The following is a 16,602-nucleotide window of genomic DNA, read 5'->3' as shown; positions in this document are numbered from 1 at the left end:
CGCTCTAGTTCTTCAAAGTGGAAGAAATCGGAAAGTTTTAAGAAGAAACAATAAATATCGTACCATGGACTTGTTACCAAGGTATGATTGTATTAAATCCCTACTCGATATCAAACCTCCGGGTTTACCTTGAGTATCCAAAGCGATGCCAAGCCAGACCCGACTGGTGATGAGAGGGTCATCAGAAACATACTTTGACACAAAGTCGTTCTCCTCTTTGGTTTTTAGGGTCAGCAGGTGAGCGTCTATCAAAACAAACAAAAGAAACGAGTAGAACACAGTTGCTTCACGTGAAAACTACATATAACCTTACACAACAACAACAACTACTCACTAACCCATGTTTTGACAGATGCTGCTCGCGCGCTCCATGCTGTAGACGCTGTAGTTGTAGAAGCTCATGTCGAAGGCGTAGCAGTGATCCTGATGCTGCACCCACTTTGTCTTGCCGTTGGGAAAAAGGCTGCTCTGAGGGCAGCGATTGGACTGGGGTGCTGCTTGCAGTTTGGCTCCTGGTTTGCGAGCACGCGGAAACAAGATGGACGACAGACACTCAAATGAAGTCAAAAACAGACGGGTCAAGACCAAGGGGCGGGTCCCAGGTATGGCTCAATACAACATCGGTGTTGATGAATGGACTCAATTTATTTAACGCGTTTTAACAAAAGAAATGACATTACGGTAAAAAAAAATCCTTTTGTTTTAGCTTTAGATCTCAGTCAAACAGCTTAATGGCTCACTGATGCTGGTGAGATGACATTTTGAAATCAGTACTAAAGTATTGATGTTCAATACCCAACCCAAGAAATGTGTGATTTGTGTGTTTATGATTTAAATATCATGCATGAAGTTCTGATTCATTTAGCAATCATATCTCTTGAAGATGCCTTTTTTTACCTATTCAAAATATTATTAGGTGTTACGGAAATTTAAAAGTTTTTTATTTTATTAATCCCCTTAGGGAAAGTATTTCTCTGCATTTGACCCATCCTAGAATTAGGAGCAGTGGGCTGCCACACTGAGTAGCGCCCAGGGAGCATTGGGAGTTGGGTACCTTGCTCAGGGGTACCCCAGCCCTTTTTTTAGCCAGGTGGGGATTTGAACCTGCGACCCTCCGGTTACAAGTCAAGTTCCCTTTCCACTTGGCCACGGGCTGCCATGTTTCATGAAACATGTGCTCAAATTTGCTCTTGTCACAATTTATATTGGTAACTGGGTCACAATAGTTGGTCATCTTTAAAAAGTGGGTCCCCATAAAGAAATTGTGGGAGACACTGCAATGACGGTTGGATGGTTCTACATATATAAAGCGGATGGGTGTCTTACTCTGCGAAGGGGTGGTGACGGTGGCGGTGTAGCAGATGGCGCCGTCTGCCAGCTTGTTGCAGCTGGTCTTTACCCAGATTCCTGCTGGAGTTATAAGAACACAGCTGGCCTCCGGTTTGTCTGACCTAGACGCCGGCATCAACTCAGAGATGGTGGCTTTATAGTCGAACGTTGTTCCGTCTGACCACTCATAGGCTGAGGCACTAACCTGCATGGAGGGAGAGACATGTGAGACCATCTGCTGCTCTGCAGCTAAAGTGATATTATATGAGACCGCAATGTGGATGTAATCCGCATGTAATTCGTTTTTCTCTGGCTTACATCTTGACTGGACAGGCCAATCCAGAGAGGGAAGCCATCTGTTTGGGCAATGAGCCTCACATGTGCACTGTGCTGGACGTCATGGACACTTGCCAAGTGGCCTCCAAGCTGACCACATTCTTCCAGAGCCTGGTGCCAGTTTACTTTGCGTGCTACAACCATGTAAGTTAAGTTACCATATTTCTGAAAATCCAGTGACGACGTGTTGTACTTCTGTTTTGGTTCTTGGGAGAAGAAGAATAAAAAAAAAATCATGTCAGAGCAAACTTGTATATGACATAGTGTATGATAATAATAAAAAACAACAATACACCAGGAGTGCTTCTTTGGTGTGGTAAATAATATCCGTCTGGTGCTCTTTAGTGTAGAGATCCAAAAAAATCGAAGACAACTTGAGAAATCTGAGGCACTGAAGTGGGTGAAGCCATAAATAATTCACGATTATTGAATCATATCAGGAGTAAAAACATGACAAGGCGTTTCCACCATCGAGGCCTTCATCAGGGCAAACGCACAACATGGCCATCCTTCGGCTGTTTTATACCTTGTGGTCAGAATGGCAGTCACATGATAATGCGATTGTCTTACTTGTAGTACTGTATATAAAGTCAGAGTTAAATAGGAATATGATGCCAAGTGCGACACACCAACCTTTGTCCAGCTTGCAGGTCACTATAGTCCTTTGTTTGAACTCTGGGAAATAGTTTGGATTTACTACGAGAAGCCAGCTGCCGTCATTGGTGACACCAGCCATGAACGGTCCGTCTACGCTTGGTCTGCCTTGCCCCCAGTTGGAGTATTGGACATTTGTCCCATCGTACCACTTCATCTGGTCATCTACAAGCGAACACAAACACTGTTAGCTGGTCATATGAAGGAGAACACGATCAATATTAATCCTGCCATAAACACATGGATACACCTGAAACACATTTGAAAAGAAGGAAAACAGAAATATAATCAAAACATCAGGTACAATAGCCAGTGTTTCCCAAAGTGTGGACCTTGGAGGTATTACAGTTAAGCCTCAGACGTCTATTTACCAAATGATTTGAAACATACAGTATGTTCTTTGTGTTAGGAAAGAGAAATCAAAACAACAAAGTATGTATGCCTCATTTTCTGCCTTATAGTTTAATGTTATACATACATTACACGGGTCATGAGGACAGAAGATATTTTAATTTCGATGTTATCTGTTAACTTCAATGCTGTGCTACATTCTTGCTAATTTGCAAATGTAGGCATGGGCCTCAGAAGTTTTGCTAACTTTTTAGGAAAGATCTGACTGAAGGAAATATTAATAACACTATATATTTTATCACAGTCTGCTGCTAAGCTAATGGCTTTTAGCAGCCATACATATAATGGCCAATGAGGTATTTGACTGTAATGGTCATGAGTTTGTGATTGGACCTGTAAGGGCATGCAGTGACCACAGAACCATGTACTGTACTATCAAAAACTTGTAGTCAAATGAATGAGGTGCCAACCGTTGTCGTCTTTAAACAGCCCCAACCACACAAACTGGGCCAAGGATCGGAAAGGAAGGAGTTGCTGCTTGATGAACTCATTCTCCTCTCCATTCCGGATGGTTAGGATGTCTGCATCGGGATCTGAACCACATATGCATCCTTATTACATTCACAATATCTTATTCAACGTTTCAGGAGCACGTCTCCACACAATAACATGTTGTACAATTCTTACGGATGTTTCTGCAGGTTTCCTGAAAGTTTCCTTTATTATACTCTTCCCATCGAGTGGCCACCAACTGGAAGGAATAGCAGTTGCTCTTGAAGGGGATCCAGTTTGGACCATTGCTCTTATGGGGACATTTTACGACAATGTCCTCTTGTGGGGTGATGACCTCTTCTGCAAAAGGAAAAAAAAAAGGAAAAAGATAAGCTCATTTATAATGCGCCATGAACAAAAAATAATAATATCTAAATAAACAAACAAAAACAAAAAAACATGTTCAGTAGTGCTGATCTGAAAGCTCATTAAGAATTACTGCTGCTGACCATCTGGTGAGGGCAGGAAACAATGGAGACCTTACAGTTGACCATGCCCTACTCTGTGTGTGTGTAAGCTAGTGTGCAGGATTATGCTCAAATAATTGATTAAATAAAAAAAAAACCTATAATTAATCTTACTGTCAACAACTATCATGGTTCATACACCTTTTCCAAGGTCAAATTCAAGCACTTTAAAAGATAATTTTAATGCTTTTCCAGCACCTTGCAGCTGTGGCAAATGAATGTCAATATGTACAAACGGTTTATATCACATTAAAAGAGATGGACTTTTGCTATAAACAACCAAAATCATGTTTTATAATAGTGACTGTCACATGCACAGGTTTATATGCAAATTATTCAGCCAATAAGATATTTTTTTCAAACATTGAAAACACAACAACTCAACCATTTTCAAGGATTTCAAGCAACCATGAATTAAAAAAAACATTTGTTGAATCGTGTAGAAAAACAATATAACAGTGTTGTATTGAAAATCACCATGGCAGCATGAAGCCAAAGGCTTATTTCAGAAATGAAGTAGTCAGTATGGACTCAGTTGTCCTCAAAGAGCTCTCTGCTCCACTCTGCTTCTTGCAGTTGTCAGGCAGTCTGTGCAACAGCGCAGACAGGACGGGGTGAGATATCTTGGTTATTTTTTATAACCAAAATAACACATTTATTGACGATTATCTAGATGTGAATGTCTATAGATAGTGGGAGATAGTGAGGGAAAGCAGAAAACCCCATAAAAAACACAACAGGGGTTTCTAACTACTTACCACTTTTCCTGAAGGAATTTACAAGGAGTGACCCAAATTACCTTATCAAGAAAAATGTTTCATGCATATCTGTACGTCTGTATTCTAACTCTCCACTTACTGTGTGGTTTATGGCAGATGGCACCTCCCAGCTCCTCCTCACACTGAGTGGCTTTCCAGAAGCCATCGGTGTCTAGATAAACACAGGAGCCACTGGTGACGTCAGGAGACCACCGACTGAAAACAGTGTGACTGTCGTCGGTCCAGTGGTAGTGCATCCCATCCTGAGGACAAAATGAAGAGAGTTGTGTAAAAGACAGTGGATTGTAAATAAAAAGGTTGGCTTTCTGTTGGCATGCTTACATCATTGCTGAAGAGGCCGATCCACATGGGAGTGCGTGCACGGTTCACACGCACAGTGAGAGCGGACTGGAAGAAGGTGTCGGCCACACTTGCCAGGTCCATGTTAATAATCTGGCACTGCTCCAAAGCTTCGGACCAGGTGAGATTTTTGGCTATCATCTGGACAGTGTGGTTATCGATGTGGAACGGCTCCGTGTCAATGTGGGGCTCCTCTACCTCATCTGAAATGAGAATGCTTTTTGTGAATAAAGATCATCATGTATTTATCTGAATATTTAATGCTTTTTATTAGACAGATAGATGGGAAAATGACATCCAACAGTGGATATGGCCGGATCTGAACTGTGGAAATTGCGATTAGTGGGGTAGCCACCAACCCCAGTATATATTATTTACATCAACATCAATGGTGAGAGCACAGACTGCAAAATCATTCCTCAAGCACAACAAGATCCTACAGTGGGCTTTGTATACCAGAAAGGGTGTCATCTTCAGCATGTGTTGAGTTACGTCAGCTGATAAAGTTACTGATGATCAAATTATTCTTCTTCATGTAGTAAACGTTGGTTAAATCATTTTTATTTAGAAGTGACTTTACACATACAGAAATATTTCAGGTAGTATATTCAGTTTCTACAAATAAATCCTCCTTAATGTTATAAACTGGACCTTTAATAACCTTTAATAATTGGATTTCATTTATGGTGCAGAATCTCAGTAAGCAGTAGGACATGCATGAAATAGACATTTACCTGCATAGTGTTGGCAAACAGCTGAATTTTGATAATCTGTGCAGGAGGAATAGTCCCAGGTACCCAGCATGGCAGAGTATTGGTTATTGATCACATACACACACAGATCAATACTGTCCGGATCCCATGACTAATGAAAATGAGAGAAAGTACAAACCAAAAGGAATTACATTACGAATACAAATGCAAAGTCTTTTTCTCTATTCTTTTAATATGAATGTTTTCAGACATGAACTCTGGTCTTTTCCCTGCAGGGGATTCTCTGAGACATGTTCACAATTGCAGAAAATAAAATTCTATAAAATGAATTCAGGAGAGGTTTTCCGGGGTCAAGCAAGCAGGAAGCGGAACACTGGCCCACCTGCTCACTGTGAAGAGATTTTACTGCTGTATTCTCACATTGCTTTAATTTTTTCCTGGCACTCTGACCAGAAAGTGACCTGGCAGAATAAGTTATGGTTACCAGATTGTTATCACATAGAAGGAGAGTTTTATTGCATGTCTGACAGCAGGTCATGTGGTACTGTTGTGCAATGGTAATGGAAAATAAAAGACAATAAGATCCTTCCATTCAAAATCTGGTACTTTTGCCATTTTTTTTTTGCCATTCACTCACACTTTCCTACAGCACATCTATGTGCCATGCATTTTCTCTCATACCCATTCACAGGGAGCAATGTGGGGTTAAGTGTCTGGACCAAGGACACATCAGCATATACTCTACATAGAGCAGCAGAGCCTAGAACCCACAAGCTTCCAGTTGAAAGATGACTCGCTCCACCACTGAGCCACCGTTAAGAGCAGGATAATGAAGGACAGCAGGAAAAAGAATGTAACTCCTCCAAAACCTTAACGATTTAGGGACATTTTTTATAGATGACAACATTTATGATTGTGATTCTTAAATGATTATTCTGCAATATATTATACATCATCGCTGAAATGCTGTACTGTGATATTAAACCCAACGCTAACTCAATGATCAGCTCCCTTTAAACACAGAGGTAAACTTACCTTGATATGTATAGCTTTGTGCATGCCCAACAGCAGGGGGTTAAAATTGAGGTAGTTCACTGGAGACTGGTCCACCCAACCAGGTTCACCATGTTTGATTTTCATACCAATCCATACCCTGTCCATGTGTCTCATGCTTGGCAAAATTGTGTTGATGAAATCTAAAATACACACGTTCATTATTAATACAACATTTTTGTCCTCAACTGGCTGTGCAACATGTATTTTCTGACTCTGATAAACAATGATTTGAAGAGCTGAAATAAGATCTTTATTATAAAAACACAACATGGTAAATGAACCATGCTTGTCTTGAGTAGCCATCCTTACCTTGTTCCACCTGATCTGATACAGTGACCAGAGTTCCTCTCATGGACTGGCACTCCTCGTTAGCATACTTGAATGTTACAGGCTTCAGGCTCGTCATTATTGTGTAGCACTGAAATCAAAGAGATCCGCATCATTCAGATTCTATGAGCTAATACAGACATTAATAATTCATGCTACACCTGCATGATGTAAAATATTTAGTGAGACCCTGTACTAAATACCCTACAAAGTACTTTTCTCATCAGTCTGAAGACACTTACTCATTAAATCAAGGTTGAATAACATTAAATATACAGTAACAACCAATTTCTTTTTCATATTGTATTATTTGTTCTTTTACATTACATTACATTGGTTCTTGTCCTTATGTACAATATTAAAATCTAAAATAATAAAAACTAAATAAAGCACTCAAAAGAGGGCAAATGTACCACAGTGAAAATACACGTCCTATTAGGTTAGAAATCTGTCCTAAAAAGCCATAGCTCTTCAATTCTGTTGAACTAACACAGCAAATGGCTTGAAGTAAATCATAATATTGTTTCCTTTGCTTTAATATATCACTTTGGTTCAGCAGAATCACTCAAGTGAAAGAAGAGGTTTATCTGTGTCATAGGTTGTTAAGAATGCAGGTACTTGTACCTTATTTCTGAAAGACACAGAGCTGTTTCCACAGGGAAGTCCTCCTGGCTGAGGCTCCAGAGGGTTTCTCTCCACTGAGGTGATGGCGTGTCTCTCACACACAAAGGACAAACGCTCGTCACAACTCGTTTGAAATTCTAAAAGTAAATGTAAGACAGTGAATGTGCTTTTTAGTAAGAAGAACTGTCAGTGTCCCGATTATAAATCAAATAAAAGTGTGAATATTAGCTTTTTTTTTGCTCCCTGAACAGTCAAATTAGTTGTTGGTCATTTTGTGATTAATGTTGCTCTAGATTAGTGCTTTCTTCTGCTTTCAGCTTCTCCCTTTAGGTATCGCCACAATGGATCCTTTGCCTCTATCTTGTCCTCTCCTATAATCACTATCCTTCCTCTGCATGTGACCAAACCATCTACTTTTATTTCCAAACTTTTCAACCTGAGCTGTCTCTCGAATATGCTCATTTCTAATCCTGTAAAAATCTCAGCATCTTCTGCTCTGACACCTCTTACTCCGTCTTAGTGTCACTGTCTGTAAACCATAAATCATGGCGGGACTCACTACCATCGTGAAGACATTCCCTTTCACTTTTTGTTGCTATCCTGAGCCTGGACGGCCCTCTTCCACCTGTCCGGTCCCCTACTCCCACTACAGATTACAGTATTATCTGCAAACAACTTTGTCTCATCAAAGACTCCTGCCTGACCTCATCTGTCAACTTGTCCATCACCACTGCAAAAAAATAGGGGCTTGGACTCTGGATTATTACTTTAAAAACTCATCAAAGCCTGACTGTAACCTTCCAATTTCTATAAATAGTTTTCTTTTGGCAGGTTTGACTAAATGAGACTGTGTTCTCGTGCCACACAGCCAGCTTTAAAAGGACATCCATAACACTCAGGTGTATAGAATCACTACAATATGTACTCACTGGGAAAGAAGCTTAGAGGACGCATAGAGAGGCACGCATTAGGTGTGTGGAAAAGCACCTGTGACTGGTCGAACCTACAAGACACGATATTTCACTCAACATCAAATTTTACAACATATATAAATGTTAATGTGTTGAATATTTGTATTATTTGGGTTTGTACAACATGAACAGCCAACGCAATGTGACTATATCAGCTTACGTCATGGGGATAATCCGGCCAGTTTGAGACAAATTCAACCACCAATTTTGCCTTGATGAACTTGAAATCTGTTTCAAGAAAAAAAAAAATCACAATAACATAATCGAAATAAATACATAATGAATGACATTGCCAGGTTTCTGAAGAGACAAAAAATCCTGAGCATGCCCATCAATGCCCAACATTAACAATTTCTTAAAAATCAATTTCCTGTGAAACAACTCTAAATCTCTGTAACATTGGTTACACAAGATCATTTAAATGATTAACTGTACAGTGCGAGCTTGCCAGTGAGTTAGTGTTTCACTTCCATAAGCTTTAAGAGCTCACAGGAGAATGAACAAAAACAGAGCAGTCAGAATTCATGATCACATGTATTTCACATTTTCAGAAAAATAAACTTGAGGGTGACTTCTAATGAACTGTGAAGCATATGCAGCTGAGCTTTCGTGAGAGTGATGACAGTAGTTTTTTTTAGTGGTTTGCTTGGAGGCAGAATTTACTCTACACAGTGTGTTTCAGGCCTCATTATATGTTCTCTATTATTCTGCTCTATTGCTTCCACTTGTATTTTTTAAGAAAAAAACTGACATCTTTCCGTGACTGCGAAAATGTGGAAAAAGAAATTCCCCAGTCATTAGTCTCTACAGATCTATTAAATCTGCCCTTGAGGAAAGAAAAATGTCAACAGTGTAGAGGCCAAAAAACAAGGGACAAAATTCTTGTTTTTCTCCAACTGAAATCACATTTTACTATCACTTTCAACTAAAATAATGTGTGATGTGATTTAAATGTATTTGCATCATTACTGTGCTTGGACAAAAACAAGGTTGCTGTGACTGATGCTTCTGCTACATGATTCAGATTCTACTTCCTATATTGTCATTTGATCTGTGTCCGTATTGTGTCCAATGAAGGGGGCACCATCATGAAACCAAGTTTTCTGAGTTTTTCTCAAAAGTCAAACAGAAGCTGAGACGTAAGATGTAATTTAAGATAGGCTTCAGGGTTTGACTCCTTGTTTTTTTTTTTTTTTTTAATGCTCTGGCAACATTGTACTACGTTGGACTGTCCCAGACAGAAAGATGACTGATGTAAAAGAATCATGGCAATTTCAAAGATGGTCGTTGTTATAATAATAACATATATCACACACAGGAAAATATTAATAACACATAAAGTATCTATATGACTGTAAAATAAACATAGACTAAAAAAAAAAAAATATATATATATATGTATATGTATATATATATTCACAATAATGAGGCCTCTCACTTACATTTTTTATGTACTGGTGGATCTGTATGGCAGCAGTGGTGCTAGCTGGTTCAGCCAGTTTGCTGTCATTCGCTCCGCAAAAGAGCTTTGCCTCCTCCATAGTTAGCTTTGGCTCCTGAACAAACCAAAACTCTGCTCCATCTACGAAGATAGATGTCTCATGGTGCCCACCTGAAAAGCACAACGGTGTTGGAATTCCTTTTTTTGGGCCAAGACAACAGATATACTACATGCACATAGACAAATGTATACTAATACAGATTTTGTGTATCATTCACAAAATAAAAATATAATACTTTGTAGGATTTTTGAAGTAGATGTTAGGCTTTGTTTGGGATCTCTGAGAAGAGACCATTAGCACTTGTTTGTTTTCAGTTTTCAGTTGTGGTAAGTTCAGGTCTGAACGTTGTCAAATTGTTATCAATATGTTCTCATATCCAATTCACAAAAAACACATTTGGACGTGGTTTGTGTGTCCACATTCCTGAGCATGCATGAATGCAGTTTGTCCTCAGGATGGATTAGAGACTACCTGGATTATTACACTAATACTCATTCGTTGATTTATTAACTAAAACTGTAAGTGGGTCATTTGATCTGAAAACACATTTTTATAAAAAAAAAAAAAAATTTATTATGAGTGGCACCTTTTTAGTAATAGACTGTCTGAGAAAATAACATTAGTCAGTAAATGCTGACCACTCACAGATCCATATTACAGATGTTACACATTCAAATCACACTCCAAACACAGATTCGAGAAAGATTTCATCATTACCAGGATTGTACCAGTCTGGGATCTTTGGTGTTTTTCCTGTTTAGATATAAACAAACATAAATTAGATACGGACCATGAACAATAGCACAACATCAGGTAGATGTTTAGGTTCTTAAAGAGAAAATCATTTTATTTAAACACAAACCATTTCACACAAGCACATGTTTTTGTGCACGCTCACACTACAGTGGAACTTGTGCGTATAGTCTTACCACGAGGTATTTGGCAGACCCACTCCAGCCTGGCATCACAGTGAAAGGGTGTGGCATAGAAAGGTGGGCGTGGTACGTCATGGTGCAGAAAGACAAAAAGGTGTTTCAGGGTGCTCTTGGTCGTCTAATGAAGACACAGATTGTTTACATGTGTATTTTCGTTAGAAACAATATCGATGAAACATTCTTCTTTCTGTAGTTTAATGACATCTCTCTGACAACACAATCACTATCTGAGACAATGGGCATTGTCTGACAACTGTTCTGACTGGAATGTTATTTCAGTGCAGTATGTAGTATGAGAGCCAGTGGGGCACAGTTCAGCTCTAAATCTTATCAACTCTGCCACAAATAGCGCTATAAATGGCCTTGACCAACAGATCAAGCTTTACAAAAGAGATAACCTTATCTCTCAATTAAACTACACATGCACAAGCATAAGCCATGGCTAGATTAACAACTTGGAGACTTAAGGCACAAACTAAAGCCCACCTTGAACGCAGCACAGTCCCGATTGTATGCATCATCCTCATGGAAATCATTGGGCAACACCTCCAGTGACACCTGTTGTGGCAAAAGTGAATAAACAGACTAAACAAACGAACAAACACAACATAGTATAACACTTCTATCCAAGCACATGTGGTTTGTTTATATCAGCAGCAGGGTTACTCAGCTACATTTAAAATGCAATTTCCAGCACAGAATTCACCATCTTGAAATGATCTTATTGCAAAAATGACATGCAAGATGTACTATACTAAGTATTCTGAGTTTAGGTTTAGTATACTATGCTATACTGTATTACACTACTCACAGGCCGGCCATCACTCCACTCCCAGGAATGATCAGATGGGTTTCTCCTGTTCAGGCCAACCCAGAAGTACCTATTATCACTGCAACAAGAAAACCAGAACACATGTATTGAACTTCTATCAAAGAAAAAAAGATTTTTAAACAGCTTTTAAGGGGATGTTGGCTTTTTATTCTTTGACACATTCTTGAGGGGTGACTATAGCTCAGTGGTACAGTGAGACAAGTGTATGAATGGGTATGAAAGATGAGTGATTGACTTGGGCAGACTGGAGGCCGCTGATTGGCAGAGTGTCGGCACTGGATGAGTCATGAGCGTAATGTCCGATACAGGAATCAAACTGAACAATGCTGAACTGTAGAGGAGTTAAAAAGACTTCCTGTGTTAATCTCCAACATTTGGTAAGGACAAGATCTCAATATTTAACAGAGGAGTCTGGTGTATTTAGTGACCACACTGCCAAAAGCCGGCAATCGTGTTCAGTGACAGACTGTCAGACTGAGTCTGTGCTCTGGTCACGCAGGAACTACTGAACGACTCTGTGAACAAATGGACTGGCGATCTGTCCAGGGTGTACCCTGCCTATCGCCCACAGCAACCCCTGCGACCCTCATTTGGAGGATAAAGTGGTAGAATATGGATGGATTGATGGATGATTCTAATGATTCAGTACACCAAAAACAACTGCTTTACAAGTCACTAGTCACTAGTTGTGTGTGTTGCGTATAAAATGACATCACAGCAGTTTCATGCAGACGTGCTATGATGACTCGGCCCACGTTGAGGAGGTACTATAGTAAATGGAAAAGGATACCAAGGATACCAAGACTTCAATTGTACTGTAACTGTATAGTGGTAAAGTACCATAAGGAGTGGAAAGAGTGTGTATTTTAAGGCTGAGGCGCACCACATTTTCTGTATGTCAGAATTTAAAATCAACATCAATGCTCTGACAAAGGATTTCATGCAGTTCTTGTATGCATGTGAGTCTACCTGATGGTTTCTCTCATGATGCTGTGCAGGGCTCTCATTTCAGTGTAGCTTGTGAAGCTGGGCAGGCGAGCTCCCAGAGCCTGACAGAACCTCTCAGCTTCCTCCCAGGAGCGTTTTCTGCTCAGCCTCTCCTCATGAAACACCTGACAAGAAACAATAGCTGCTGAAACAGCACCAGCGAGACTGGAGCATATTGTGAAAAAAAATCCAGTTGAGATATCAGATCTCATACTTTGGAAAATGTTACACAGATCATTGTTCCTAAGTCCCCCTGTAGTTCTTTTTTGACTGTGCTGGGTTTGTGTTTTGTTTAAAAGAATAGCGATATTGTCATATTTCCATTAACTTCCATTATGGGCTTAATTAAAAGAGCACGCAACCAATTTAGCAGTTCTTCCTTTTCGCAGCCTGCTATCTACATTAACCACAATGCAAGCAGACTTCAAAAAGTTTTGTCTGAGATTAGGATGCTAAATGTGGTTGAAAAGTACAGATGTCTGATAACTTACTTTTTTCTAACAAAAGTTTGTCACTTTCAAAATCAAAAGATTTAGCTGCAAACAACTCAAAGTACAGATTTCATTCACTTCACTTCTGAAGCCACAAGAGGCTTCATGCTTCTTCCACTGCTTTCCAACATCTGTAAATACATGGTGATGTGCAAAATAGTGTTCCCTTTCTACATCAACAAACATGGCTCCTCATGGAGTAAATGGTGAACAAGAAATTGAAAGATTCAAAGACAGTCTCACACACACACACACACCTTGTAGCAGTACTTGATATTTTCTCTGGACACCCATCCACCAGGACAGGGAATGCTGGGGTCTGGCTCCGGTGCAGGCGGTGGAGGAGCACTCATGTCGATTCTACAAATGGTTCCAGCCTTAAAAGCGGTACAGTTCCTCACTTCCCACTTGCCAAGCGGTTGTGCAGTGGAAATTACTGCACAACGTCCATGCTGATCTGAAAAAATCGTAATGTACAATATTTGTCATCATGACATACAGTAAAAGCAACCTGAGCATTTGTATTAAATATTTCAAAATGTCACATTTTCTGTGACTTATATGATTTTCTTCTCTACTAAACTGAATATTTTGTCTTTGCACAATACATCGGGCAAAGTAGGGCATTTGATGGTAACACTCTGGGTTATTGGCGAAATGGGATGGATATTTCTCAAAAATGATGCCAGAAGAAACCATTAAAAGATGGTAAACTGTGGCCATAAAGTGATGCACGTGGTCAGCAACAACACTCAGTTACATAGTAGCGTTTAAATGATGAATGATTGGTATTAAGAGCCCAGACTGTGCCAAGGAAACATTCTCAAACACTGATTACACCACCATCAGCAGCTTGGACTGTTGACATAAGGCAGTTTGGATCCAAGTTGATGCAAAATTATGATGCTACCATCTGTGTGCCTCATCAGAAATTCAGATTAATTAGACCAGGCTATGTTTTTGCTTTGGTATGTGGTCAAAATATCATATATATATTTTTTTTTATTTTATTTTTTTTAAATTATGCTTTAGTAAAGGACTTTTGGGGAACCTCCGCTGTCACTTTCCAAATTTGCCATTTCTGTGAATCATCCTGTGACCTGGACACTGCCAGCAGGGACAAAGGGAAAAACGGGTTTTAGCCATAGAGACTTTGGTGTGGGGAGGAGGTTTGCAAACTTCATTTTCCATGGCTGACTTGACAGGAGGAGTTTTTTGGTGAGCTTTTTGTTAAGCAGATAAAAATCTATTTCCTCTGTCCCTGCAAGAAATCACATTATCAGTAAGAGCGAGTGTCTGGGTCCAGTTTTTATTCCTACATCAGGTGCAGAGTGGAGCAGAAGTCGTGGGAGTTTTACTTACCAGGTTCAGACCAGCCCCAATTTGTGTATGGAACCAAACCTAGGGACCCTTCCTGGCTTAGCCACTGGTATTCCCCTGTGTTCTTAATGTCCTGCAGACCGATCCAAAAATACTGCGGTTCCTTGCTGATGTGCTCTCCAAGTAGACGGTTGATAAAAGCCTGCTCGAACCTAGAAAACACAGACATTTATTAGCAGGATTTTTTTTCCTGCCCAAATATACACGTTTCATAAGCCATGAAGGAGTGTCAAGTATACATTTGTGATAACACAGCAGGTTTGCAACCTGAAGAAACTCGTACCTGTTTCTTATAGTGACGTTGCAGCGATCTTTGAAAGACACTTGCATGGTGTTCACTTGATAACAGGAGTTGCCATGTCTCCTCCAACCCTGAGGGGATTAGTATTTGAGACTTCAGATACGTTGAGTTATATGAAAAGCAAACATGTTCCAGTGTGTCATTTCAATGCATAGTACTAATTCTGATACAAATCCAGCCATCTGCGATGCTATTATATTAAAGACATTCTCATCCGTACTTCAGCATGGATTTTGCATCAGCACGTCTCTTCTATTGTGGAAATGGCTGCCATCCCAGCTACACGTCTGCCAGTGAATCATCAGTCAGTACCTTTTCCGTGCACAGCCGAGTCACTGTTTCATTGAACTACCGTCATTGTACATTGTAAATTGTAAATGTCCCTATTGTGGGACTAATAAAGGATTGTCTTATCTTATCTTCACTGACTAGCATTTATTGAATGAAGCGTGTCCCACTCTAGGTGGTGATATGACTGCTTTCAGCGTCTTAGTATTTGGCATTTTGTGGTTCTCCTATTATACCACACACCAAAAACAACAAGCTGTCAAGCATCATATTCTGTGTCTCTATCAATCCATTAACTTCAAAAATATTTCATTCTTTAAGCTGACAGAGCATAAATTCAGTCCCCTCTTCAGTCTAAGACATTCTAGATTTCTCTCTGTTTTTCTCGCTGTTGTCTTCTTTATTTGTGTACCGGCTTCTTCTATTATTTCCGGATCAAAGCCCAGACAGGAAATGTGCAACATGTGCAAAGCGCGTGGTAGCCCTACAAATCCCAGCCATATTCACTGGGGGTTTACAGTAAGTCTGGTTTTGAGAAAATTAATTTTAGTACATTTCAAGTTGGACTAACACTTTAATGTGTATTCTGATTTTCAGATTAACACAATAATCACATTTTCAACCCATGTAAACATATTCAAAGATGTGTCACCTTTCATTGACACAAAGTCATCTTTTAAAATACACACTTTATCCTTTATGTCTAAATTTTGAGACGATTCGTAATGTACTACCACGCAGGTCATGCACACAATGATATCAGATATCACTTCCACACAGTGACATGAAGAGACAAAAAAAGATAGCATCTGAGCTACATTTTTCTTGAGAACAGTGGGTCATTTAGACAATACTTACATCTCCAAAGCGACATCCGGTCTGTGTTGCTGTTTGACTGACCTCTCCTTTTGTCTGACACATAAAAGGTAGCCTGGCTGTACAGTTCCCGACCCGCCAACCATGAGACTGTTGGAGAGCAGAAACAGGTTTGATTTCGCAGGCCTCATAAATAAACAAACCTGTGCCAAAGATCACAAGAAGACAAACACAGCTCCTTGGCAATACACAGATACACATACGTATACACACAGTACAGAATACAATACAATACCTCTCCAGAATAGAACACACAGCTTGTATCCTGAGTGGGCTCAAGTGGTTCATTAGGGCCCCAGAAAGTGAAGGTGACTGGTGCCTGGTCGATCCACTTAAAGACTGTTGTTGGGTCCATATTGAAACCGACCAGACCAATCCACACATCCAAAAACTGGCCGTCTGAAGGAAAATATCACAAATACAAAAGCACAGCACTTAAACCTAGACAGGGGTTTAGTAAGCACATTTAATACTCATTGTTTGTTGTGCAAGTAAATGAATATGGTGATTTG

General features: G+C 39.8%; 1 protein-coding gene across 1 annotated transcript in view; it reads right to left on the bottom strand.

The window, feature by feature from the left end:
* ly75 (lymphocyte antigen 75) overlaps positions 1-16,602 on the bottom strand; it is a 31,170-nt gene that overhangs the window by 2,586 nt on the left and 11,982 nt on the right. Inside the window, exons 8-33 of the mRNA XM_058629294.1 lie at positions 16,326-16,489; positions 16,073-16,180; positions 14,909-14,997; positions 14,608-14,777; positions 13,503-13,702; positions 12,737-12,879; positions 11,747-11,825; positions 11,422-11,493; positions 10,930-11,053; positions 10,718-10,753; positions 9,941-10,110; positions 8,659-8,726; positions 8,457-8,530; positions 7,528-7,664; positions 6,886-6,994; positions 6,556-6,716; positions 5,542-5,671; positions 4,790-5,010; positions 4,548-4,710; positions 3,358-3,522; positions 3,141-3,263; positions 2,299-2,484; positions 1,648-1,871; positions 1,327-1,534; positions 339-512; positions 129-245 (exon numbers count right to left, since the gene is read on the bottom strand). Coding sequence (XP_058485277.1) covers positions 129-245; positions 339-512; positions 1,327-1,534; positions 1,648-1,871; positions 2,299-2,484; positions 3,141-3,263; positions 3,358-3,522; positions 4,548-4,710; positions 4,790-5,010; positions 5,542-5,671; positions 6,556-6,716; positions 6,886-6,994; positions 7,528-7,664; positions 8,457-8,530; positions 8,659-8,726; positions 9,941-10,110; positions 10,718-10,753; positions 10,930-11,053; positions 11,422-11,493; positions 11,747-11,825; positions 12,737-12,879; positions 13,503-13,702; positions 14,608-14,777; positions 14,909-14,997; positions 16,073-16,180; positions 16,326-16,489 — 3,615 coding nt within the window. The remainder of the gene's footprint in view (positions 1-128; positions 246-338; positions 513-1,326; positions 1,535-1,647; positions 1,872-2,298; positions 2,485-3,140; positions 3,264-3,357; positions 3,523-4,547; positions 4,711-4,789; positions 5,011-5,541; positions 5,672-6,555; positions 6,717-6,885; positions 6,995-7,527; positions 7,665-8,456; positions 8,531-8,658; positions 8,727-9,940; positions 10,111-10,717; positions 10,754-10,929; positions 11,054-11,421; positions 11,494-11,746; positions 11,826-12,736; positions 12,880-13,502; positions 13,703-14,607; positions 14,778-14,908; positions 14,998-16,072; positions 16,181-16,325; positions 16,490-16,602) is intronic.

This window comes from Solea solea, chromosome 5 (assembly GCF_958295425.1).
Source record: "Solea solea chromosome 5, fSolSol10.1, whole genome shotgun sequence".
NCBI classification, from domain to species: domain Eukaryota; kingdom Metazoa; phylum Chordata; class Actinopteri; order Pleuronectiformes; family Soleidae; genus Solea; species Solea solea.
Note: the sequence above shows the minus strand (reverse complement) of the source record. Positions and strands in the feature narration are given on the sequence as shown.